The sequence below is a fragment of the Oryctolagus cuniculus genome, chromosome 15 (genome assembly GCF_964237555.1).
Source record: "Oryctolagus cuniculus chromosome 15, mOryCun1.1, whole genome shotgun sequence".
NCBI classification, from domain to species: domain Eukaryota; kingdom Metazoa; phylum Chordata; class Mammalia; order Lagomorpha; family Leporidae; genus Oryctolagus; species Oryctolagus cuniculus.
The window spans coordinates 30146696-30173393 of record NC_091446.1 but is presented as its reverse complement, the minus strand read 5'-3'; the positions used below and the strand labels follow the sequence as shown (position 1 = coordinate 30173393).

The 26698-nt window shown below is 49.4% G+C and overlaps 1 protein-coding gene across 4 annotated transcripts in view; it reads right to left on the bottom strand.

Annotated features, from left to right (window-relative positions):
* Positions 1–26698, bottom strand: part of DNMBP (dynamin binding protein) — a 119495-nt gene that overhangs the window by 27545 nt on the left and 65252 nt on the right. For 3 of the 4 annotated variants that reach the window (XM_051824073.2, XM_051824072.2, XM_002718639.5), the window contains one exon: positions 21797–23794. In XM_051824073.2, the coding sequence (XP_051680033.2) occupies positions 21797–23794 (1998 nt within the window). Of the gene's footprint in view, positions 1–10294; positions 15436–21796; positions 23795–26698 lie in introns of those variants that run through there. The other variant, XM_008270327.4, reaches the window with a different exon arrangement.

Below are 26698 nucleotides of genomic sequence, written 5' to 3'. Positions count from 1 at the left end.
TCATTGACACATAACAACTTCATATGTGTGGGATGAGTGACAAAGGCATAATGATCAAATCAGACAGCCCATCACCTCAAACATTGCTTCTTTGTGTTGGAAACATTCAAAATCCTTGCTTTAGCTATTCTGAAATATATAATAATTAAAAAAAATTATTCTAAAGGTGAAGTAAAGAGAGAGAAGAGACAGAGAGATATCTTCCGCCCACTGGTTCACTGCCCAAATGGCTGCAAACACTGGGACTGGGCCAGGCCAAAGCCAGGAGCCAGGAGCTCTGTCCTGGTCTCCCACGTGGCGGCAGGGCCCAAGCACTTGGATCATCACCTACTGCCTTTCCAGATGCATTAGCAGGAAGCTGGATCCCAAGTGGAGCAGCCTGGACTCAAACTGGCACTCTGACATGGGATGCCAGCCTTGCACCGGCCCCTCAACCATAAATTGTTAACTACAGTCACCCTACTGTTCAGATAACACCAGAACTTACTCCTCTCACCTGGTAACTCTGTCCCGTCAGCTGGCCCTTTCCCCTCTCAGGCTCCGGTCACCCTCGCTCATAACATTTTATGGATTCTCTAGAACTGTCCGCTTTCCACTGCAGGAGATGATCTGCATTAGAATCTTATTTTAAGTTTTAATTAGGGCCCAGCTTTGTGCCATAACTGTTTAAGCCGCTGCCTACAATGCCAGCAGCCCATATGGGCACCAGTTCGAGTTCAGGCTGTTCCACTCTGATCCAGCTCTCTGCTAATAGCTTGGAAAAGCAGTAGAAGATGGTCCAAGTGCTTGGGCCCCTGCACCCACGTGGGAGACCCAGAAGATGGTCCTGGTTCCTGGCTTCAGCCTGGTCCAGCCCAAGCTGTTGCAGCTACTTGGGGAGAGAACCAGCAGACAAAAGACCTATCTCTCCCTCTTTCTTTCTTCTCTCTGTAACTCTGCCTTTCAAATAAATACAGGGCACAGGATGGTCAAAGTCTCCCCTCAAAGCTGCTTTTGAGTCACAAGCGAGACATTTCACCTTCTTGGACTTTAGCAGCAGTAAAACAAATGGGATTATACTAGATGGTCTTTAAAGTTACATGCATGGAGGTGGCACTGTGGCGTGGTGGGTAAAGCTGCTGCGTGCAGTGCCAGCATCCCATATGGGCACTGGTTCGAGTCCTGGCTGCTCCACTTCCTATCCAGCTCTCTGCTATGGCCTGGGAAAGCAGTAGAAGATGGCCCAAGTCCTTGGGCCCCTGCACTCGCATGGAGACATGGAAGAAGCTCCTGGCTTCAGAACAGCGCAGCTCCAGTCGTTGTGGCCAGCTGAGTAGTGGACCAGCGAATGGAAGACTCACTCTCTGCCTCTCCTCTCTCTGTGTAACTCTGACTTCCAAATAAATAAATCTTTTTTAAAAAATAAAGTTACAGGGCCGGCGCCGTGGCTCAATAGGCTAATCCTCCACCTTGCGGCGCCGGCACACCGGGTTCTAGTCCCGGTTGGGGCACCGGATTCTGTCCCGGTTGCCCCTCTTCCAGGCCAGCTCTCTGCTATGGCCAGGGAGTGCAGTGGAGGATGGCCCAGGTGCTTGGGCCCTGCACCCCATGGGAGACCAGGAAAAAGCACCTGGCTCCTGGCTCCTGCCAGGATCAGCGCGGTGCGCCGGCTGCAGTGGCGGCCATTGGAGGGTGAACCAGCGGCAAAAGGAAGACCTTTCTCTCTCTGTCTCTCTCTCTCACTGTCCACTCTGCCTGTCACAAAAAAAAAAAAAAAAAAAAAAAAAATAAAGTTACATGCATGTGAATGAATGAATCTAGATAAATAAGCAAGAGATCAATCTATGAAACAAAACAAGAATACAAAACAAAATTAACTGAAGTAGTGTTTTGGTTATATTTAAATAAGTAGACCTACTCTCTCAAAATAAGGATATTCCCAAGTGTCTATCATTAATAATTTATTTATAATTATTTTATAAAAACTATTTTTTCCTGCTGTTTTTCTTCCGTTGCTGAAATCCTCTTGGGTAGGCTTGTGGCTCAATAGATTAAGCCGCTGCTTTTGAAGTCCACATCCTATATCAGAGTGCAGGTTCAATTCCCCACTATTCCACTTCCAATCCAGTATCCTACTAATGAGCCTGGGAAGGCAGACGGTGATGGCTCAAGTGGTTTTGCCACCCACATGGGAGACCTGGATGGAGTTCCAGGCTTCTGTCTGCAGCCTAGCCCAGCCTTAGCTGCTGTGAGCATGTGGGGAGTGAACCAGCAGAAAAGATTCTGTTTCTCTGTCTCTCCCGTCACTGTGCTTTTCAAACAAATAAATAAGTCTATCTTAAAAACAACAACAACAAAAACCTCTTACTTGTATTTCCAAGTGAGACCCAATTATTTTGATGGTAAAATTTTATAAAACCTAGGATGTAGGTGAATGTGACTTCATTTCCTGGCTCTGATTTCTGGGGCATGTGGCCTAGTGGTTAAGATACCATTGAGATGTCCACACCCCATGTGGCAAGCCTGGGATCAAGTTCCAGCTCTGTTCCAGTTCTAGCTTTCTGCTTATATGCATCCTGGGAGGCAGCAGGTAGTTCAAGTAGTTGGGTCCCTGCCACCCACACAGACCTGGATCCTGGCTTGGGCCTGGTCCACCCTAATCATCGTAGGAATGGGCGGAGTGAATCAGCAGATAGGAGCTCTATCTGTCTCTCTCTCTCTCTCTCTCTGCTTCCCAGATAAACAAGGTTTTATAAAAGAATAAAGCAAAAGACCTGAGCTCTCACCCTGCCTCCTTCGTACCTGTGTGATCTTGAACATTCTAGTCTGGGGACCAGAATGTGTGTATCAAAAGATAAATATCGAGGCCAGCATTGTGGCCCAGCAGGTTAAGCCACTTCGTGTGACACCAGCATCTCATGCTGGAGCAACAATTCTGAGTCCCAGCTACTCTGCTTCCAATCCAGCTCTCTGCTAATGTCACTGTTTTCATGAGTATTTAACAAAGTGCACCCCTTTGTTAACTTCCAGTTCTAACATCCCAACCTTTGACTTCACTTTCTCCACTCAGTTTGGTATGAGTTATTAGCTGCTAACTGGTTCCACAGGGAGCATCACTTAGTTAACAGGTGAGGCCCCTCTGGACTGGTGACAGTTCGTCATTTCCTCTCCATAAGTCCAGAGAGCCATGCACTTGCTGCTCTTCTGAAACCTGAAACAGCACAGTTTAAAGCTCTGCTTCCTTGTCATTCCTTGAACGTGACAAGCCCCACCGTCTCTGTGCCTTCCCACCCTTGCTGCCCACTTACTATCTTTTTCAAGATCTGGCTTCTCTGGTCCTTGGATTACTCTCTTACTTTAAACTTCACTTCTTGACTGGCAACACAAAACAACCCTTGCTATTTACATTTTTTTAAGAAATTATTTTATTTATTTGAGAGGTGGAGTGACAGAGAGGGAGGGAGGGAGAGAGATCATCTATCTGCTGGTTCATTCCCCAGATGGCTGCAACCACTGGGGCTGAGCCAGGCCAAAGCCAGGAGCCAGGAACTCTATTCTGGTCTCCCACATGGGTGGCAAGGATCCAAATACTTGGGTCATCTCCCACTGTTTTCCTGCGTGCATTAGCAGGGAGGTGGATTGGAAGTAGAGCAGCTGGGACTCAGACTGTTGCTCCAATATAGGATGCTGACATCACAAGAAGAGGTTCAACCTGCTGTGTCACAATGCTGGCCCTGCTATTTACCTTTTGATACACACATTCTGGTCCCCAAAATAGAATATTCTGCTTGACAACAAATAGTTACTGAGCATCTGTTATATTGCCAAGTATCACATTAGATTCTGGAAACTCTGTCATCATGGAGCTTGAAGTCAAAAGATCTGGCCCATATACCTAGTGTATCCCTAATCTGTAGTTAGCACTATGACCGGCATTTGTTAAACGGCAGCAATTAGCATGTGATAGGAGACACTACATAAAAATTTTTAAAGAATCATTAAATAATTCTAAATTTTGTCTGCCTTAACTGCTTAGCTGCCACATCTACTTAGAATTTTAGACCAATGCACTGGACTAAATCAGGATTTCCATCTAAGGGAGACAGGTAGGGGCTGGAGAACAGAGGAACCCGACTATCCTGTCCACAGCTCGCCAAGGAAGGAGCCAGAGGAGTGCCACAGTATTTTTTGACTAAGTATTGCTGTAGGTCAGTGGTAATCCAAAACATCCCCACATTTCAACAGATGCTAAAATGCACATTTCTCCCTCATATCCTAACATCTCTGAAATTAAGAGCATATCTTAGTTTAATTAGCAATCTTCCTTCCCATGGTGCATAAAACCATACAGCGTTTTGGATTCAATGAAATGCAATGCATTTTACTGATCTGTTTCCTCTCAGTTTGTGATTAGAAGACGGGGTGTCTTGCTATACCGGACTACTGTGGAACCTAAAGATGTCTCTTCCCCCGGGGTTACTGCCAGCATTGCCACACCTCTCTGGTCTGACTGCCTGACGTTTTTGCACAGCCATGGGCACTTCCTGGTTTCTCAGTAACCACCAGCTTGTAAAACCCTGAGGTACCAGGGTGGGTGTGTCAAGTTTCCGAGTTCCCACAGGGACACGCCATGACACTGCAAATCATCTGCCATAATTCATCTCTCCTCCACTGAACCCCTAGATCTCCTCAGGCCTGGAGGAAGAGCCCCAGAAGACCACATCGTCCTGGCCAATCCCCCCTCAGCATCTCCCCTTCCTTTGATACTTCTTGCTTTTACAGGGACCTGGGAAAGCCCTGACCAGTGTTCCTCAGTGTGGGTGGAACACCATGCAAAAATAAGTCAAGAAGAAAAAAGGGAAAAGAGTACAACCCCTGACCCCAAGAAGCAAGGTCCTTGGGTTGGATGAGAGTTGGCCAGACTGGAGCATTCTAATCTCAGCAGAGGAATGCCTTGTTGTCTCAAAAGCTTCAAGTAGCTCCCAATGTGGAAGAAATATGGCCCTGAATTTATTACCTCTTGCCTCCTACTCACCTATTTATCTTCAACCACTGAAATCCTGTTTTAAATAAGTAAGCTCGTGGAAGTGTGGTTCAGCTGTGTGCTCCCTTCGCCTATGTCAACTCTCTCCCACTTTGCACAAAAGGTACCGACAGTGGTTCCTGTGTCTGTCCTGTGACCTCATCCCCAGCTTTCCTCCTAAGTCCTTTGCAAGTAATTGTGTTCTCACTCAGTCAACAGCCAGCCTCCTCAACAAATCCAATGGCATTATCCTTGATGTCTACGCCCGAATCCAAAGCGTTGGCCACTCTGAACCCTCTCTCGCTCGCTCGCTCTCTCGCCCTCCTCAAACGCTCTGGGCCTGTCTTCCTCCTCCTGCCCCATAACAGTGGCCAACTCCCCAGCTCCGTTCTCAGACGCCTGCTCCTTTTCTCAGGAAACTCAGCTGCTCACAGTTCCCGTGCTTCCATGCAGCGGGTGACCCACCACGCCCAGGTCCAGCTCTGACTTCTCCGAACTCCCATCTGGTTTCTAAGATTTCAGTGCTCTCATTCTCCCGCCAAAACTGTGCTCCTCGCCTCCTTCCACACTCCTCTGTGCCACCACAACTCTATCTTTGCTCACACAGGTCCCCCAAACAGGAAAGCACCCCCCACCTCGCCCCCATTATTCCTTTAAGTTTCAGCTAAGTTCGAATATCTTCCTGAACATTCTTCTCATAATTCAAATAAAAACTGATTTTCTCCCTTCTGATTGTTCATAGCACCTACTGCCTACGCTGTATACTTCCATACTTAATTGCTCATCTTTTACATTAGTCTCATCACCTTGCACATGCAGGGAGAAGGAGTAGCCTTCTTTGTAGACCCCAGTGCTTGGCGTAGTACCAAGCAAGCATGGACCACTAGCTGAGAGACACCTGCTGAGATGCAAGGAAAGGGGTTATGGGACCTACGCACTGGTATAATGATAGTAAGCTTGAACACAGACCATGGCCACTGAGACACCACGTCCACACGCTTGCAAGGAAAGGAAACCTTGAATATCAGAGTCCTGAAAACTCTGAGCTGACAGTAACACTATCGGATGTGCCTTCAGACCCGAGCGGACTTTGCTTTTCCTGGGAGAAAAACAACACAGAAGAGCCTCGGATTCTGCGGCTCCACTGCAATCACCATCGGAACGCGTAAGGAACTGCTCTATATCCCTTCTCTCCAGACGCCTGCTCTGCGCCTCTGCTGCAGCAAATGCAAGCTCCCTCCTGGCTCCTATGCCCTGCTGCATCTCTGCTGTGTGCACCGTGGTCGTCTCCCTCGTTTTGCCGCTCCCGTCTGACTTCCCTAACACAACATGTTCTGCTCTTCTTGGTTCATTTATGTGGAATGCACCTCTGGCTGCGCTTCTGGCTTCAAGTGTGGCGATTCAGCAAAAGCACTGGTCTGGCAACAAGAGATTCAGATTCTATTCCTGACCTAACGCTTGGGTGAGTTACCCTGTACGCACATTTCAACTTCTCTGAGCTCTGTCTTCATTTGTAAGACAAAGGGGTTGGATTTAAACTTTTTTTCTTTTAACTGTAACCCATACTCTGCATTATAACTCAGTACATTTGAGAGTACTTCAAAAAGTCTGTGGGGACCAGTGCTGTGGTGTAGTAGGTTAAGCATCTGTCTGCAGCACTGTCATCCCATATGGGCTCCGGTTTGAGTTCCGGCTGCTCCACTTCCAATCCAGCTCCCTGCTAATGTGCCTGAGAAAGCATCAAAAGATGGCCCAATTGCTTGGGCCCCTGCACCCATGTTGGAGACCCGGAAGAAGCTCCTGGATGCTGGCTTTGGATCGGCCCAGATCCAAAGTGAACCAGCAGATGAAGACCTCTCTCTCTGTCACTTCTATGTCTCTTTTTCTTTCTCTGTAACTATGCCTCCCAAGTAAATAAATAAATCACTGTTGCAAAGTAGACAGCGAGAGACTTCTTTCTGGCAGGCAGGATTATCTCTCCCTTTAACAAAAAGTTTGTGGGAAAATGAAATGAAAAGATATGTCTATTTTGTGCACCTTCCCACCACAGTGATTCGTTATTAGCAAATGCAAAACCTTGGTGCCAACTCTTGGTCTTGTGACCGCAGAACAGCTTATACTGTAGTAACCTCCTTGCTGATAACTACAAACTGGACAAGATCTTAAAACAGTAACTGTGGGGAGCAGCTCGGACTAGACTGAGTTACTGGAATTAAGACTTATTCTATGCATCTGCTCTCCCACAATATGGCGCTGGGAGAGAAGAAAACAGCTTCTACACAGCTGCCTCCAGTTCAGCCAATAAACTGTAGGACTTGCTCTTGATTGGAGAGCAGCGTACTCGGCGTGTGGGCAGCCGAGTTAGGATTGGTGGAGGAGGACTATAAAGGAGGAGAGAGACGGCATGCACCAGGAACATCTAAGGGGAACATCTAAGGCGAACACCTGTGCAGCCCCCGAGAGAGCCGGCCGGCGGTGTGCCGCTCCCCTGCGGAAGTGGGGAATGTGGCCAGGGGGAACTGCCCTTCCACGGAGGTGGAAGGGATAGTAGCCAACCCGGGAAGAACCAGCAGCAAACCCGGGGAGGGCCGAGCAGACAAAAGAACAGCGCAGGGTCCTGTGTCGTTCCTCCACGAAGAGGGGGAGCGACAAGTAACTATATTCAGGTATTGGGAAGCAATCAAAACCAGGCAGAAACTGGAGAGGATATGACCCAAAACAAAAGAACCAAACTAGATAGGGTCCATATTTATCCAATTTCCCCCCAGGGCAACCAATCCCTGTCCTTTGGCGTGCAGGTGAATAAGGCAAAAGGCGGCAGCCCACAAAGGGGCAATCTTACGGGGCTATGGAGCCGAAGGTTTGAGTCCGGGGCTCTAAGGGGACTAGATATTGGGGAGGATGTCCTGGGGAAGAAGATGCCACAGAGAGGAGAGCCCCAAAAACTTGTGCAGAAACTCCCCTCAAAACCTTGACCTGCACATGCCCGTGTCAAGCCTCCCAGGGGTCCACCACACGCTGAGCTCTGTCTGCTGCTGGAAGACGCCTTTGCAATCTGAGGCCCTCTAAGTTAGCAGGTTCAGTCAACATTTCCAGTTTTCTATGAAACCTCAGAAGAGCCACACCTCAGGAGCAGGAGCCATCTCTGGGGAGTGGGGCTACACCCTAGGACTAAGGGCAAAACCATAACAGACCTGCCCTCATAAAACCCAAGATGGCAGCCTCCAGAGGAGATCGACCTGATAAGATCTGAAGGGGAGACAGCCTAGGAGAAAGGCTTGGTTTCCAGCCTGGGTGACAGGCAGGGGAGAAGCCACCATCAGGGTTTTGTTTGTTGGCTGGAGGAAGAGGAAGAGCAGGAGAGGGGGCAGGGAGAAAGGAATGAGGTGGGCCACTCAGATAATTAGCTCAAGGTCCTGGGAGGTCCAGGGGCAGACCTTGAACAGGGAGCAGTGGACAGCAGTCTGCATGGGGGATGGGGCATCACGGAGTTACAGCTTGGTGGCACAACAGGGGAAGGGGGGGGGGGTTGAGAGTAAAAAACACAAAGTAATGGCTATTAGTGATCACCTACAATGTCACAGACATGTGATTCAGTGTTTTATTTATACTTTCTCACTATGCAACATATACCACCATCTTCATTTTCCAACAGGGAATCCAAAGTTCAGAGAGGTTAAGTCATTTTCTAAAGTGACATCACTGGTACATGGGAGAGCTGAGATTGTAACTCAAGACAGCCAACTCCAACACTCGTGTCTTTTCTGGAATTACATGTTACCGTGGCGTTCAGCCAGGACAGTGGCTCGTACCCTTATTGTGTGGTGGCTAAAAGAGATGTCAGAGAAACAGAAAGATTTCTAGTAAAGACTAAGATTTAATACAGGTCAGGGAGGAAATAACGAGCATTAAAGGGGTGCCAACTAACCTAATGCAAATCTACTTTCAATGCAACCGTTGAGACCACAAATATAAACAAAGACAGTTGTAAAGTGAAAATGTTACTGGGTGGACCTGAGCTGGGTGCAGAGATCACAGGGCACAGGCAGGTTACAACACCCCAGGGAGAAGGGCCTGGCTGCTGTTAAGCCAAACAGAATAAACACACTTGGATTCCAGGTAGGAGGCTTAATACAATAAGGAACTGAAGATAGGAAACAAAGTTCACTGGAGAACAGGTGTGGGGGAAGGGAAGCTGAAAAACAAGACTGGAAGGAATTTAAAAGTCACTTAATCCTCATGGTTTCAGAGAAAAGGCACCTAGGGAAAAAAACAGCTGAACACTTCAGCCTCCCAAATAAAGCTGGGTTTGGTTTCACTCTTATCTTGTGAGTGCAAGTGCAGAGCCAAAATGGTATCCTGGAGATCAGCGCTCAACTGGGCTCTGCTGGATGACCACTGGGTGCCACTGCGGGCTCCGGGCTCGCAGCAGGGGCCTTTCAGGCTGGGACGGCCCCCAGCACCAATGTGAGCAGCCCCTGTTCTGAAGAATCTCCGTGAGAAACCTGCCCCTTAGGAGGAAGGGGCGTGAGATGGGTTTTCCCAGCCCCTTCCTGCTCCCTGACTCTCACCCTTATCCTCCCCAACGGACGGACGACCAGAACAAGGACTGTCGGGCATGAGGACAGCACACAACACTGAGCCCAGCGGTCAAAAAACAGCCCGGCACAAATAAAGAAAGTTCACTCCAGAGAACTACAAAGTGAAGACAACAACAGCGGGAGATAATCTCTTCCTAATATTCCCATTTTACGGATAACTTAAAGCCCAGTGAGATGAAGTGATCTGAACACCTAACATGTAACAAAGAACCATGCAGAACAGAAATAACCTGAATTCACAGGATTTTCCACATTCATTCCCTTAATGTCAAGGGACTGAAGGTCAAGGGATGAACAATCTACAGGCTGAGCCTTCCCCACCAACGACTAAAGAGGAAGGAGAGACAGCAAGGAGCATGCTAGGGAGGTCATCTTCTCGGATAATGAACTTGCCTCCCCCACAAGACGGAGAAGAACACTGAAACATGGAGAGATATCTGACATCAGAGAGAGCCGACAGAACGAGAGTTAAGAAAAGCTCCCGTGAGAACGCTGTGTGCCTCTGAGAGCCAGTTATGCATCCAGGCTCCCAGAGGAATCGGGTCTGCCAAGCAGTCCTCGCTCCAGCTACTCTGGGTAAGGACTTCAGGCACCAGCTCCCTCACGTACCCCAGTGCCCTTGCTACCCGAATAACCTTTCTTTCAATCTATGCTCACGCTTTACCCTACCGGGGGCTTGCTGGGTTCCTACCTTGAGGTTTCTTTCTGTTCTGCACAAACTCCGAGCGCCTAAGGGTGCTGGGCGCAGTGCGGCGGAAGCAGCTATTCCTTCTCCAACTCTCCGAGCCGTTTACAGTTCTCTCCTCATAGTGCCAGGTGTTCTCGAATGAAGGGCTCTGAGAAATCCCAGAATGTTCTCCTGGGTCTTCCCTAACAGATGTCTTCTGCAGACCACCTGCACTGACCCCTCTGCCCCCAAGTTCCATCACTCCTTTGTCAATGCTGTTATATTCCACATTACCTGCTCCTTTATAATTAGATTTATACTCAGAGTTTGCAAGGAAAGCACCATAGCCTTTATTTTCTGTATCAAAATGATCCTGATCCATAATATGAGTCTTTGCTATAGGATAGATTTTATCATTTTGATAGCCATTTCTACCGCCTTCACAGGATTTGATGAATTCTTTACCTTCACTGACACCACTCAAATCTGGAAAGTCCACAGAGTGACCATTAGAGTAACTCCCAGGAACATGATAGAAACCACTGAATTCTCCGTAATACAAAGGAGCTCCTTCACAATCCTCAAGATGAGCACTCAGATTCCTGTAGTCCGTATACCAGTTTTGAGGTCGACCCAGTGCATCATCCAAGCCCCCGTGGCTAGTCCATTTTTCAGTTCTCTTCAGGTCCTTGGGATTATAATTCAGACCTTTACATTCGATGTAGCCATTTGTCCTCCCACAGCCTCCAGCTCTCCAGGCCACAGCTGGGCTTCCTGTAAACCAGTCACCCGTCCTCCCAGGGCTGGGACTCCTAGAGCCTGTACTTTCTGCATTTCTGTAACCGTCACCACTTTCTGGGAACACGCAGCCCTTTCCATGTCTGTAGTCTTCCCTGTAGTCCATATACCTTGGTTCACTCTGCTCAAAATCCCAGTATCCACAGTCCCTTTTTCTGTAGGGCCGATTCCGCCCCTTGGCCCGGGATCTGGAATCCAAATCATTTTCTCCGTAAAGCCCATCCAGCTCTGTGAGTTTGCTTTTTCGCAGGCTCCTGTAGTCTGAATGTTCCCAGGTGGAGCCCCAGGGCCCTTTCTTTTCCGCTTCTCTTTCTTTTCTGATCCCTTGGATTTCACACATGTTCAATGTGCTTGAAGACAGGAGTTTCACTTCTCTCTTCCATGGGCCTGGGCTGGGCTGAAATGCAGACAGGTGCAGTCTAGCCTAAGGCTGGCTCACCCCTAAAGATGTCTCCCAAAGCACTCAGCCACTCCTCTTGTGGCTCTGCCCAGAGAGAGATGTGGAGCTATTTCCACCTTCGGATCCAATGAGTGAGCTACCCTACCTTTCCCCCAGAGGCCAGAGGATAATTAGTAACTAGAGCTCATGTGATTGGAGCTGGCAGCTCTGTTTGGTGCTTCCCAGGAGCTGGTCAGACTGGCTGGGCTGCTTTACCTGCTGAAGGGGAGAAGCACTCTGCTTTTGCTGAAAAAGCAGTGTCAAAGAGAAACAGCCCCCTTTAAGAGCACGGGGTAAGGTCCTGTTACCAGTCTCACCTGCTTTCTCCTGAAGCTCGGAGTGGTCCCTACCCCCACCCTCCAGGTCCAGCTTCCTAAACCACGGCCATCCTGAACTCTGGGGACCTCCCCCACTTTATGCAGAGGCATTGGAGTGCTTTGCTTTTACGGGATTTGAGTTGGCTGGGTAGCTCAGTCATAAACCCATAAACCGTTCGAGCTCCACCTGTTGAGACGTTAGATCCCGCGCTGAGGGCGGCTCTGCCGTGCAGGTGACTGTATAGTAAAGACTTTCCCCGTAAGAACAGAGTTGCACACGCTTTCACATTTCCTAGATACCTGGCATGCTAGGGAAGTATCGAAACCAGGCACTGCTAAATCTCTTCTTTAGCCAGTTCATGCAGCATATTTAACAACTGGAGAAATGCTAAAATCACAAAGGCTAGTACAAAAATATCTATTTGAGGGGGCCGGCGCTGTGGTGCAGTGCTGGCATCCCATATCGCCACCGGTTTGAATCCCGGCTGCTCCACAACTGGGGAAGCAGTGGAAGATGACCCAAATGCTTGGGCCCCTACATCCATGTAGGAGACCCCGATGAAGCTCCTGGCTCCAGTCTGGCCCATCCCTGGTTGTTGTGGCCTTTTGGGGAGTGAATCAACAGATGGAAAATCCCTCTCCTCTCTGACTTTCAAATATATATTTTTAAATTCTATTTGAATTCAACACAATGAGAGAGACAGCCATATATAAGGCATTGTGGAAGAGAAAAAGATAAGCAAATTAGTCCCTGCCTCCTACAGCGCAGGGTAAGAGCAAGGGTGATCAGAGCTTTCAAACAAACCTGGGTCATGGCAACCAGGGACAGCCCTGGTGCGGCAAGAGCAGCTTTCCAGAGCATGGTGCCTCTGCCACTCGTGTGGGAGACCCAGATAATCTCCTAGATCCTGACTTTGGCCTGGTCCAGTCTCTGCAGTTGCAGCCATCCGGGGAGTGAATTAGCTGCCTTTCAAATTAAAAAAAAAAAAAAAAAAAAAAAAAAGAGTAAGCAGGGAGGGGCCGGTGTTGTGACATAGCAGCTTCCTATATGATTGCAAGTTGGAGTCTCAGCTATTTCCACTTCCGATCCAGCTCCCTGCTGATGCACCTGGGAAAGCAGCCGGAGATGGCCCAAGGGCTTGGGCTCCTGCCACCCACGTGGGAGGCCCAGATGGACTCTGGGATCCTGGCTTCGGCCTGGCCCAGCCCTGGCTCTTGTAGCCAGAGTGAACAAGCAGATGGGAAAATCTGTCTCTCTCTAACTCTGCCTTTCAATAAAGAAATAAATGTGTGTGTGTGTGTGTGTGTGTATTTTAAAGCAGGGCTCCAGACTTTCTACATAGGGAGAATTAAAAGAAATAAGTAATGGTTTGAAGGATACAACATGTGGGGAGAGTAATGATAGAAGGCTGACGGGCAGATCCTAAGGTACCTGAGTGCCATTTATTTTATTCAATGGATGAAGAAGAGTCATTGGAGGGTTTTGAGGAGGGGACCAACATGATGAGACAGGCCTTAATCTGAGTACCACTTTAGCATCTGGTCATTGATTGGATGTGCAGAAATGATTCCTCCAATACTCACCCAATCTCCATTTATGAAATAGTATAAATACCTGAGACCAGGATTGTATGTTTTGTCCATAATTATACATTTATTCCTGGACAAACAACTTATTTTCTCTGGGACTCAATCTACCCATCTATAAAATGGGGGCAGTTGGGCTCAATGACTTCTCTGCTTCCTCCAAGTTTAACAACCCATGATTTTATTTATCCTTTTCTTTCTCGAACACCTAATGTGCTATCAGGTACCCTTAGGATTCTCTCCTAATAGTACTGAATGAACCTCTAGCTTGTCAAACTTGTGTTCATGCAAGGGTTCTTGCCTCATTCTTTTCTCTGGTACCTTCCAAACCAACAGCAGAAGCAGCCCCAGGAGCGTCTGTGTTTCTAGTGGGCATCACGTGCTATCGTCAGCACTAGCAAGACAATGTCAAGTTTCTTTCTAATCTTCACTGCTTTGCAAGGAGGGTACATATTATCCTTTATCTTTACCCAGATAAAGAAATCACCTGAGAGTTTGAACAACCTGGTCAAGATCACAAAAGCTAGTACAGGCAGGACCGCAATTCCTACCACACTTCACGCACGAGACTAAGGGGGCTATCTGAAAATAAAGCCTTCATCTCTGACCAACTGAACAAACAAGCTAACCCTATCATCCTAACTCCACTCTGGGACGGCCTCGTTGCAACAGTGCTTCTCTCAACACCCAGCCTGGCCCAGGAACATACAGGCCTGCCCAGTGCCAACTGACTCAGCAACTCCCCACGATGACCGAGGCATGTGCACGGTGCTCTGTGTGTGAGAGCTGCTGCAAGGAGAGCCCCGAGGCAGAGCCTGGAAAGTGGGGGGAGGGGGTGGCCCATCAGATGACTGGGATCCAGTTGACTCAGCCCACGGGAGGGTGACATCATTTGGGAGGACGTCTTGCACTGTGAGCTGTGACAGAGTGGAGCACTTGGGAGACGCAGAGAGGTCGCCAGGCTTCTAGAAGTGCGATGGCTGCCACTAACAGCTGCAGCTGTACTTACCCTCTGCCAGTGTGGAACAGGAAGCTGACGGTGCCTCTGCCACTCTACATCTAAAATGCTTTGAGCTCACTTAAAAGTGAAGATTAATCTTCCTCAACTGTTTTAGAAAACAAAGCTCTCTTGATAAAGCTAGCATTAGATAAGAAAGACAAATGAACTGAGGGAAGAGATACAAAGAGGACTAAATTATACGTAAGAGAGACAATAGTTAGAAACTGAGCCAGAGAGACTGTGTGAGGTTAACTGAAATCCCTGCAGGAGTGGAGTGAGTGGCAGGTTCTAATCTGAGGCTCCTCCCACTTCTCCTTTTCCAAGTCCTAGTGCCTTTAGGGCCTTCAAGATGCAGTTGGCATAAAGATGGAAACTGTCTCGGTTTTACCTCCACACTGGAGGACCTGGAACTCACAACGGCTGTGGCTGGGCTGCCAGCGTGACTGCACGGATCTGCCCTGGGCCACTCCCATCCTGTGCTCCTTGCCCCTGTGGCTTCCTGGTACTTCTTATCTCCCTTTGTTACTGGAAAGCTTGCAGCTGCTTCAGGGTGAGGACCCCATCTGCATACCTTCCAATCTCCAGCACAGCTCCGCAGATGGTAAGCACGGTAGGTACTTAAATGTTTAACGAATCAATGCTTGTAGTATGGAGGGCATTCCCCTTCTAGGTTAAGAGCACAGAATTTGGCGGGCGCCGCGGCTCACTAGGCTAATCCTCCTCCTGCGGCACCAGCACCCTGGGTTCTAGTCCTGGTCGGGGCGCCGGATTCTGTCCCGGTTGCCCTCTTCCAGGCCAGCTCTCTGCTGTGGCCCGGGAAGGCAGTGGAGGATGGCCCAAGTGCTTGGGCCCTGCACCCCATGGGAGACCAGGAGAAGCACCTGGCTCCTGGCTTCGGATTGGCGCCGCATGCCAGTCATAGCACACTGGCTGTAGCGGCCATTTGGGAGGTGAACCAGCAGAAGGAAGACCTTTCTCTCTGACTCTCTCATTGTCTAACTCTGCCTGTCCAAAAAAAAAAAAAAAAAAAGGCACAGAACTTGATTGTCCTGGGTTTGAATCCTGACCTTCCCACCCAGTAGCTCTATAATCTTGGAGAAAAGACTTAATCTCTCTAAGCCAATCTGAATGCTACCTTTATCTGTACCCATTTGGTCTGCCTCCTCCTTTTATCTGATCTGGAAGAAATACCTCTGCTTTGATCCCAGACCAAGCTCTCTGTGGTTCACAGGACCCTTCCTCCCCCTGACCCTCGGAGGCCTTCGACAGTAGGCCCCTCCCTCCTGCTTCTTCAGTGTTGCAGTGTGTGGTCCCATGAGGTATGAACTGGGTGCGGTTTCCCATCTCACAAACAACTTCTGTGGGGCCTCTCCATCCAACGTCCCCTCCAGCTATCATGCTTTCTTTTATAGGAAAATGCTCTGAAAGACTTCTGAGCTCGCCAAACACCCAATGCCTGCTTCTTCTCATTCTCTCGCTCTCTTTTTTAAAGATTTATTCATTTATTTGAAAGCCAGAGTTACGGGTTGGGGTGGGGGAACTGGGAGAGAGAAAGGATCTTCCCTCTGCTGGTTCACTCCCCAGTGGCTGAAACGGCCAAGGCTGGGCCAGGCTGGAGCCAGGAGCCAGGAGCTTCCTCCAGGACTCCCACATGGGTGCAGGGGCCAAAGCACTTGGGCCATCCTCTGCTGCTTTTCTAGGTGCAGTAGTAGGGAGCTGGATTAGAAGTGGAGCAGCCGAGACTGGAGCTGGCACCCAAAAGTGGTGCCAGTCCTGCAGGCGGAGGCTAACCTACTGTGCCACAGCACTGCCCTCCCCCCTTAAGTTTTAGTTTATTTAGTTGAAAAGCAGAGTGATAGAGAAAGGGAGAGACACAGAGAGATCTTCCATCCGCTGGTTCACTCTCCAAATGGCTGCAACAGTCAGGGCTGGGCCAGCCCAAAGCCAGGTCTCCCATATGGGTGGCAGCGGCCCTAGGACTTGGACCATCTTCTGCTACTTTCCCAGGCACATCAGCAGGGAGCAGGATCAGAAGCAGAGCAGCCAGGACTCAAATCTTCACCCATATAAGATACTAGGTGCTGATCCCTTCTCATTCTTTTTTTTAAATTAATTAATTTTTTTTTTTTTTTTTACAGGCAGAGTGGACAGTGAGAGTGAGAGTGAGAGAGAGAGAGAGAGAAAGGTCTTTCTTTTGCCGTTGGTTCACCCTCCAATGGTCGCACCGCGCCTATCCGAAGGCAGGAGCCAGGAGCCAGGAGCCAGGTGCTTCTCCTGGTCTCCCATGGGGTGCAGGGCCCAAGCACTTGGGCCATCCTCCACTGCCTTCCCGGGCCACAGCAGAGAGCTGGCCTGGAAGAGGGCAACCGGGACAGAATCCGGTGCCCCGACCGGGACTAGAACCCGGTGTGCTGGCGCCGCTAGGCAGAGGATTAGCCTATTGAGCCGCAGCGCCAGCCCTCATTCTCTCTTTAACCCACTCCAATAGGACTCGTTTCCATCATCATCATCTTCGCTTCATTGAAACAGCTCTTGACAGAGTTAGCAAATTCTATGGTCATGGAATTCGATCTTCCTTGGATTCTCAGAGGCCTCCAACCCTGCCATTCTCTCTTTCCGTCTTGGGCTTGGCTCCTACTCCTTTGCAGGCTCACCTCCTTTATCTTCCACATTCCTGAACAGTGCCTTCACCACCTTGGTGAATCGCAACTCTACTCCTTCCAGCAGCTCAGCCTCAGGGTCCTTGCATCTCGCACCCACCGCAAGGCCCACTGGCTTGAACTCAAAATATCCTAGAGCTGAGCATGTGCCATCTCCACTGCTGCTGTTCCTGGTGCACACAGCTGGCATCTCTTGACCAGATCACCATAGCTACCTCCTCCAGGGTCTCTTCCTCTGTGTCTCTTCTGTCCACTTCCAACACCCAGCGCCTCTGTTAAATCCAAAGTCAGGATCTATTACTCAAAACCTTCATGTGGCTTCTCTCACTCTGTGTGGGGAACTACCACGCCTGTGCCGCCGCTCTGGCTGAACTGGCCTCCATGCTACTCCCTGCACTCCATACACTCTCTTGGACTTGGACTTGCCCCCCACTCCCCAGAATGGTGTGGTTGGCTCCCTACAATCTCACTCAGACGTCACCTTGCAAGAGGTCTTCTCTGATTTCTCTGTCCCATAAATACCTTTGCCTTCCAACACACAAAATAATTATGGTTTTACTTATTGTCTCCTTCAAGGAGGGCAGAGAGCACTTCCTGCACCAGGGCCAAAGCTCAACAGTCCCGGCTGAATGATGGCTGCCCTGTCTTTTAGGGCTTGCTGCTGTTGGTGAGGTGGGTGTAGAAGGAGGTGGCGCACTGGCATGCTTACGTAGGGGTGCGATGGCATGAATGCTGGCACAAAGGGTCTCAGGCTAGCTGAAGAGCAGTTCTTTCACTGTGTGCTGTGAGGCCTCGGGGAAATGCGAAACCAACACCCGAAGTACCTGGATCTCTTCCAGTGTCTCCACCCCGTGCCTGCAGCTGAGAGCGAGGAAGTGTTCCCAAAGCCACACCACAGGCTGCTAAGAGGAGCAGCTCACGGGTCAGTTATAACTGAGTGGACCTCACTCTAGGCTACGCTTCTCAACATACACGAAGCTATCCTAAAAGCAAAAGCTAGTGTCTGTCCTGAATGAACAACAGACTACTGACAGGTTCTGATCAGAATTGCCATTTTGCACCCGGATAAAATCCTTGAGAAGTAACTGAGCTAATCTGTAGAGAGCCAGCACCCTCAGCCAGATGTCACCCAAGTCGAGGACACTTGCTTTCTTCTCTAGTTCTGATGAACTAGAAAAAAAGAGGATCCTTTCCTTCACATAAACTTTCACTTTCCCTTACTAGTTTGAGAAACAAGTCTTACACTGAGGCGTTCCAAGAAGTCTTCAGAAAGACGTCGTTTCTGCGCATGGAAGAACTACACTTTGGAACTGTAAACATCGCAGTATCGTGTATCACTTTAGGGGATGGGGCTGTGTTCCAAATCCCCCAGCTTGTTACCCTGCTCGCTGTCTTTAGTGAGCCTTGGAGTCTTCCCAACATCTGTAGAAAACAGCACTTCCCTGAAAAACATGTTCTGATTTGAGGTCAGCCCTCCTCTTGGCATTGTCTGAAAGGCTGGGGAAAGAAGCGCTTGGGAGCAAGGTTCCTAATGTGGGAGAAGCTGAATTACTCCACAGCACCGCACACTACACTGACTTACAATGGCTGGGTCCAAGCACTGACCCACAGCTGAATACCACGGCTGTGACTCAAGGCAGCAGGACACGCAGCACGATCAACTACAGAGGCCAACATCAGCATGATCACCAGAGTTTCAAAAACACAAATATGAATCCGTTAGCACCCTTTATTAATCACTGGTAGCTTGTGCCTGGCTCATGGTATGTGCTCAGGAGACATCTGCTGAGTAGAGAAATGCACACCCCAACCATGTGTCCTACTCAGGCACCAGAGAGTTCCTGAGGGGGAAGGAAACTGGGTCAACCGTGAGCACTGGCAGTGGGGGTCTGACACCAGTTCTTGCAGCCATCAGGTACATTCACGCCTCAACATGGTTTAAGTGGGACCTGGGCTGAGAACGACTACTGCTTCCGTGTGAAAATTCCTTCTCAGAATTTCATGGGAAATGTATGTCTTTTCAAATCCTAAGAAAAATCAGCTGAGAAATCTCTCGTGAGAATAAAGCCTAACAACCACTGTAGAAATGTTCCAGATGTAAGGAACCTCCCAGAGTCAGGCTGCCAGCCAGAGTGGGAATACTGACCCACGGAGTAGAAGACCACAGTGGACACAAGCAGCAACCAGGAGGAGAGGGCAGGAGGTGGGCAGGGCGGAATCCGCTCGTCTTGCTCGCGCTGTGGCCGTGCTGCCCATGTGTTTTTAACGATGTGTGCTCAAGGCCCTGTGCACTACAGTGAGTCATTCTCGAAAACAAAGTAAATACTAAAAAGCCCACGTGCACAGCAGAACTTCCATAAATCTTACTAGTGATGTCCAAGAACTATCATGTTTTGGAAGCAGTCATTAAATTGGCAATTCTGACATATGTTCTCTGCAGTGCTGCTGGATCTCACCCACAGGTGAATGCTTCATTATTTCAATACTTCTCAATGTTTGCCAAGTATTTTCCAATTCAATATTTGCTACAGGTTATGGTTCTCTGTAAATATTTTAACAGAAGAAATGCAAAGAGAAATATCCCTACATAATCAGAAACTTATCTAACATTTGATTAGCAAAAGCAATATAAATTTCGAAGACAAAATCAGCAAGAACAGAGAAAATATTTCAGTGTTGGGGTCAGCATTGTGGTACAGCAGGTTAAGCAGCCAAAAGCAATGCTGGCAGCTCATGTGAGCACCGGTTCAACTCCTGGCTGCTCTACTTCTGATCCCGCTGCCTACTGATGCTCCCGGAAAAGCAGCAGCAGATGACCCTGCCACACATGTGGAGACCCAGATGAAATTCCAGGCTCCTGGCTTTGACCTGGCCCAGCCCCAGCCACTGCGGCCATTCGGGGAGTGAACCAGTAGATGGGAAGATCTTTCTCTGTGACTCTGCCTTTCAATGAAATAAATCTTTAAAAATAAAATAATTTCATCCTTAAAAAAGAAAATGAGGAGTGCGCATTGAGCATAGAGGTTAAGTGGCCACTTAGGATGCCTGTGTCCTGTACTAGGAGTGCCTGATTCCAGTCCCAGCTCCCCTGCTTCCAATTCCAGCTTCCTGCTAATGTCTTCCCTGGGAGGCAACAAGTGATGATGGCTCAAGTACTTGGGTTCCAGCCCCCCATGTGGAAGACCTGGATTGAATTTCAGGCCCAGCCCTGGCTGTTAGTATTTGGGGTATGAAGCAAAATGAAAACTTTTTTCTAGGCCTGGTATATTGGTAATGAAACAAAAATCAAAAACTATTAGGGCAGCTGGTGTTTCTGAATTTAAAAATCTTATTTTAAGAATAATTTTTAAAAATATTTATTTATGGCCGGCGCCGCGGCTCACTAGGCTAATCCTCCGCCTAGCGGCGCCGGCACACCGGGTTCTAGTGCTGGTCGGGGCGCCGGATTCTGTCCCGGTTGCTCCTCTTCCAGGCCAGCTCTCTGCTGTGGCCAGGGAGTGCAGTGGAGGATGGCCCAAGTGCTTGGGCCCTGCACCCCATGGGAGACCAGGAGAGGTACCTGGCTCCTGCCATCGGATCAGTGCGGTGCGCTGGCTGCAGCGCGCCAGCCGTGGTGGCCATTGGAGGGTGAACCAATGGCAAAGGAAGACCTTTCTCTCTGTCTCTCTCTCTCACTGTCCACTCTGTCTGTCAAAACAAACAAAAAAATGTAATCATATCACAACATTTTAATTCACGATAACAACAAACCAGGCACTTATTTCATACATATGTATATGTAAGTATACATGAGGGTACTTTGAAAAGTATGCAGAAAAATGGAATTACAAATTTGTAAGTATATACTTCTATATGTAAGTTTACAAGTATATAAACTACTAAATATTGACCAGCATTAGATATGTTAAATTGAAAGTGCAAAAATATTTTGAAATCCTTGTCTTTTTGTCATAACACACATTTTCAGAAACTTTCTGAAGTACTCTCACATAAATCACTTTTTAAAACTTAAGTGTATTCCTATCACAGGATAATTACTCACTGTTGATTATGACAGTCACAACCTCTATTATTTAAAAGCAAAACCAAGAAGCTTAAATCTTTTTTTTTTTTTTTTTTTTTCAATTTGAGAGGCCGAGAGACAGATTTAAGAGACCTCCTATCCATTGGTTCACTCCCCAAATGCCTACAATGGCCAGGACTTAGCCAGGGCTGCAGCCAGGAGCCAAGAACTCAGTCCAGGTCTCCCACGTGGGTGGCAGGGACACAATGATTTTTTTTTTTTTTTTTGACAGGCAGAGTGGACAGTGAGAGAGAGAGACAGAGAGAAAGGTCTTCCTTTGCCGTTGGTTCACCCTCCAATGGCTGCCGCGGCCGGCGCGCTGTGGCCGGCGCACTGCGCTGATCCGATGGCAGGAGCCAGGTGCTTTTCCTGGTCTCCCATGGGGTGCAGGGCCCAAGCACTTGGGCCATCCTCCACTGCACTCCCGGGCCACAGCAGAGAGCGGGCCTGGAAGAAGGGCAACCGGGACAGAATCCGGCGCCCTGACCGGGACTAGAACCTGGTGTGCCGGCGCCGCAAGGCGGAGGATTAGCCTAGTGAGCCGCGGCGCCAGCCGGGACACAATGATTTGAGCCATCATGGCTACAAAACACAGGTCGCCTGTTACTGGGACTGGCGGTGTCGGGATACAGTACATAGTGTACTATTCCCTCCTAACTTACCTCTAAGATGCTGGAGTTCCATGTTCAAACTTTCAATGTTACTCTCGTAGAACTCGAGATTCTCAAGGGTCTCGGCCCTTAACGACTCGTCTTGCTTCTCCTCCAGCATTAAGGTGAGCTCCTCCTGAGCCCTGCTGTACATGTCCAAGTCCCGCTCCACCTCCTGGATCCTCACCAAGACGAAGGGGCACGGGGAGGTGGGGTCCAGACTGCCCTGCACATGTTCAGAGTGCTCCTCTCCCAGGGTGTCACAGCTGGGATGGTGAGAGGTCAGGAGCTTGGGGGACCCCGCATTCGTCCTCTGCTGTGCTGAGGGAGGTAGGGGAGCTGGGCGAGAGGGTCGCATGGCCAAGGGAGGTGTGGGCGTCTGGCTCTGGTCAACGAGATGGGGAGAAGTGGGTGCTGGGGTGCAGGGACGGGGTGGCGGTGGCCTTAATGCCCTCCTCCTGTCTGGCAGCTCCTGTGGGGTGGCTGACTTGGAGGAACCTCGGACGATATCCTTCTCAGAGTTAAAGTCCATGATGGAAAAGTGGCGGAAGATTCTATCTGGCCCAGTGCCAGGGCCTGCCAAGCTCTTCTCAAACTCTATCAGCTGTTGGGTCAACTTAGAGTCCAGGTCAATGCTGCCCTCGCCATGGGGAGGTGCTAGGACTTCCAGAGCGGGCCGCTTGCCTTGTGGATCACGCTTCAGCTCTGATCTCTCCAGCACGGAGTCAAAACTGCGAGCGTTTTCTTGGGATGCACGGTGCTTCTTAGCAGCCCTAGCCGGGCCCTGCCGCTGAGGACTCCAGGTACTGGGCCTGACTCCCCGGGAGGCTGGAAGGGAAGATCCTCTGTGCAGGCCAGGCAGTGGCGCTGGTCGAGTTCTCAGCTGGGAACCCGTTCTGCTGGGAGGTAGGCTGGAGTAGTTTCTAGTCCTGGCTGCCGGAGGAAGGTCAGAGTACCATGCTGAGCCCTGGGGGCCCCCTCCTGCGGTGGGATAATACTGGCTCCTCTGCAGTTTCGGGTGGAGAGGCACCTGCGGTTGGGAGGAAAGGCCATTGACCACCCCTGTGGGACGTGCTGTGGGTGAGTCTCGGGCAGGAGGCCTCTCGTGCTCCCCAGGCGGGCTGCTCAGGGACCCTCCCGAGGTGCCCTCATCCTGGTAAGATGTTTCATACTCAGAAGCCAGACTGTCGTGGGCAGAAGCGGATGTTTCAGAAACATCCCAGTTGGACTTCTCGGCCTCACACTCACGAGGTTCCCACCTTGGCTCCTCCACTGCTAAGGGATTCTCCAAACAATCCGCGGAGCTCTCAGGGATCTCGGGATGGCCACCTTCCTGGGGCAGGGGCAGGGGCAGGGTCTCCTCCACCTGCCTGTCAGGATACAACTTCACGAACCGGTAAGGAAAGATGCCTGTCCTGCCTTTCAGGGAGCCTTCCAGCCAGCCATCCTCCAAGGTGGCCAGGATTCGGATTTTATCCCCGACATCGAAATCCAGCTCATTTGGCTCCAGGGCCTGGAATCTGTAGAGTGCAATTCCGTAGGTCCCTGGCTGCTCCTCTTCCTCGCCTGGCCCGCTCTCCTCTTCTCCCACGGGAGCATCCACTTCACCGTTACCAATGCAGTCACCCTGATTTCCAGAACCCACCAACTCGTCCACAGTCCTCAGCGGTCCCAGAAGCTCTACAAAGCCTTCGGGGAAAATGCCTCTTCGACCCTCCAACTCCCCTTCAAACCAGCCCGGTTCGGGAACTCCAATAATAGTAATCACATCCCCTTCCCTGAAGTCCAGTTCCTCATCCAGCTGGGCAGAGAGCCCCATTAGGGCCCGGGCTTGTCCCATGGAATATTCAGGAATCTGAAGCAGAGTGCTCTGTGAGTGCCACTGCCTACTCTGTGAGGAGAGGCAGAGCTCACGGACACATGAGGATGGGAAGAAGCCCCGGGCACCCCAGCAGCTTCGGCCCTGCAGCCAGCCTGCCACGGGAGCACCGTCGAGAACCACCAGGTCACCTGGAAAGAAAAAAGCCAAGGTGAGGACCCACACATCCCCCAGCAGAGGACTACCGTAACCAACAGAGCAGCTCATCATTCCAGACATCCACCAAGTTCAAGGCAATGTGCCTGGAGTTTTAAGAGCAAAAATGCTTGTGACAATTTCCTGGCTTGAAACATTCCGGTAAACCTGTGGTTTACACAGAGCCATCACGGAACCCAGGCAGCATGTTCCTGGGAGCCTTTCCCAGGCCCCGTGAGAGCAAAGCTCTTTTCACAGCTAACACTAAGATGTTATGGTCACCTTTTCACCTGCTGACACTTGCAACAGCTGTGCAAAAGCATCAGTGGGTGAAACTGCTAGTAACAAGAACCAAGGCAGTGGCACCAAATTACACAGATGGTCACTGTCTGCTCCTTGTATTCTCCACCATGCAAGACTGTTTTTTAAGGCTGCTTTCAATTAAGAACATCTTTGATGAAGCAAGACAAAGCATTTTGTTGTAGTAAGTCTCAACCCTTGGGAACACTTCTTTTGTAAGATCCTGAGCTATGGTAACAGGAATTACCCTGAAGTCTGGTTCCCGATTGTCTCCAGGAAAAACACTCGAGTGATGGAATTAAAACTTGAACCAGTCACTTTTCTCCACGGTACATTGTTTCATGTGAAATAACGATGGACGGACAACTCTGGTTATTCAGCATGGGCTACTAGGCAGATGTTTTCTCCAAAATGAAAGTGAGTCTGTAACTTCAAGGAAAGCAAGCAACAGCATGTGTTGCCAGTGATAAAATCTCAACTTCCAAGCAAAAATTACAATTCTGAAAAATGGGACAGGCATTACGGCATGGCAGGTGAAGTCCTGGCTGCTCCACTTCCAATCCAGCTCCCTGCTAATGCTCCTTGGAAAGTAGAAGAAGATGGCCCAAGTGCTTGGGCCCCTGCATCCACGTGGGAGACAAAGAAGCTCCTGGCTCCTGGCCTCAGTCTGGCCCAGCCTGCTGTTGTGGCTATTTGGGGAGTGAACCAGCGGAGAGAAGACTGCTCTGTCTCGCCCTCTCTCTCTGCAACTGTGCCTTTCAAGCAAACAAGATAAATATTTAAAAATTTTTTTGGAAAACTTGTGTCGCCTATCATGAGCTTGACAGCTTTCTCATGCGCTAATATTTTTCTAATGAGCTCACTAGAGATATTAACAAATGTCATTTTTAAATATCCTATCTCCTTCAAGTATTAATCAGTCCTGATCTATTTTTTATACCATATAATGAAATGGTTAACATTTGGAAAAATGGAATAACTCAATGAATCAGTGACCAATGTATGATGTTACAAGTGTATTCATGGCTAAAAGAGTTATCCCAAAAGCAAGACAGACAATGGATTTTTCTATAATAATATGAAAAGTTTACTGATATAGTTTCACATCCTATACTGCAATTAACCCATAAGAAACTACCACTTGGGGCTGGTGTTGTGGTGCAATGGGTTAAGCCTCCACCTGCAACACTGGCATCCCATATGGGAGCGCCACTTGAGACCCAGGTGCGCCACCTCCAATCCACCTCCTTGCTAATGCTCATAGGAAAGCAGTGGACCATGGCCCAAGTACTTATGCCCCTGCCACCCTCATGGGGACCCAGATGAAGTTCCTAGCTCCTGGCTTCAGCCTGGCCCAGCCAGCTCCATATCAGCCATCTGGGCAATGAACTAGTAGATAAAAGATCTCTCTCTCTTTAAAGATTTATTTATTTATTTGAAAGGCAGCATTACAGAGAGGCAGAGACAGAGGCATAGAGAGAGAGAGAGAGAGAGAGAGAGAGAGAGTGAGTGGGAGGGGGGAGAAGGGAGAGGGGAGAGGGGAGACGGGAGAAGGGAGAAGGGAGAGGGGAGTCTTCCATCCGCTGGTTCACTCCCCAGTTGGCTGCAGCAGCCAGGGCTGGGCTAGGCTGAAGTCAGCAGCCAGGAGCTTCTTCTGGGTCTCCCACGTGGTACAGGGAACCAAGCACTTGAGCCATCCTCTAGCTGCTTTCGCAGGCTATTAGCAGGGAGCTGGATCAGAAGTGGAGCTGCTGGGACTCAAACTAATGCCCACAGGAGATGCTGGCACTGCATGCAGAGGCATAACCTATGCCATAATACTAGCCCTAAAAGATCTCTCTGTTTCTCCCTCTCCTGTTACTCTGCCTTTCAAATAAATAAACCTTTTATTTATTAAAAAAGAAACTACCACTTGTTGCATTTTGATGTGGTATCAGAAGAATACACACTACTATTTGACAAGACTACTGAAACCCTCCTCCTGTATCTGCATGAGGCAGGGCATTTTTCATTACTTCAACCAAGACTACAGATTGAATACAGATGCAGATATGAGAATCCGGGTGTCTTCTATTAAGCCAAACATTAAAAAGACTTTGTAAAATGTACAACAGGGGGCTGGCACTGTGGCACAGCAGGTAAAGCCACTGCCTGAAGTGCTGGTATCCCATATGGGCGCTGGTTCGAGACCCGGCTGCTCCACGTCCGATCCAGCTCTCTGCTATGGCCTGGGAAAGCAGCAGAAGATGGCCCAAGTCCTTGGGCCCCTGCACCCATGTGGGAGACCTGGAAGAAGCTCCTGGCTCCTGGCTTCAGATCAGCTCAGCTCCAGCCATTGTGGCCATTTGGGGAGTGAACCAGCAGATGGAAGACCTTCCTCTCTGTCTCTCCCTCTGTCTGTAACTGTACCTTCAAATAAACAAACAAAATCTTTAAAAAATAATAAAATGTAGGCGGGTGCCGCGGCTCACTAGGCTAATCCTCCGCCTTGCAGCACCGGCACACCAGGTTCTAGTCCCGGTCAGGGCGCCGGATTCTGTCCTGGTTGCCCCTCTTCCAGGCCAGCTCTCTGCTGTGGCCAGGGAGTGCAGTGGAGGATG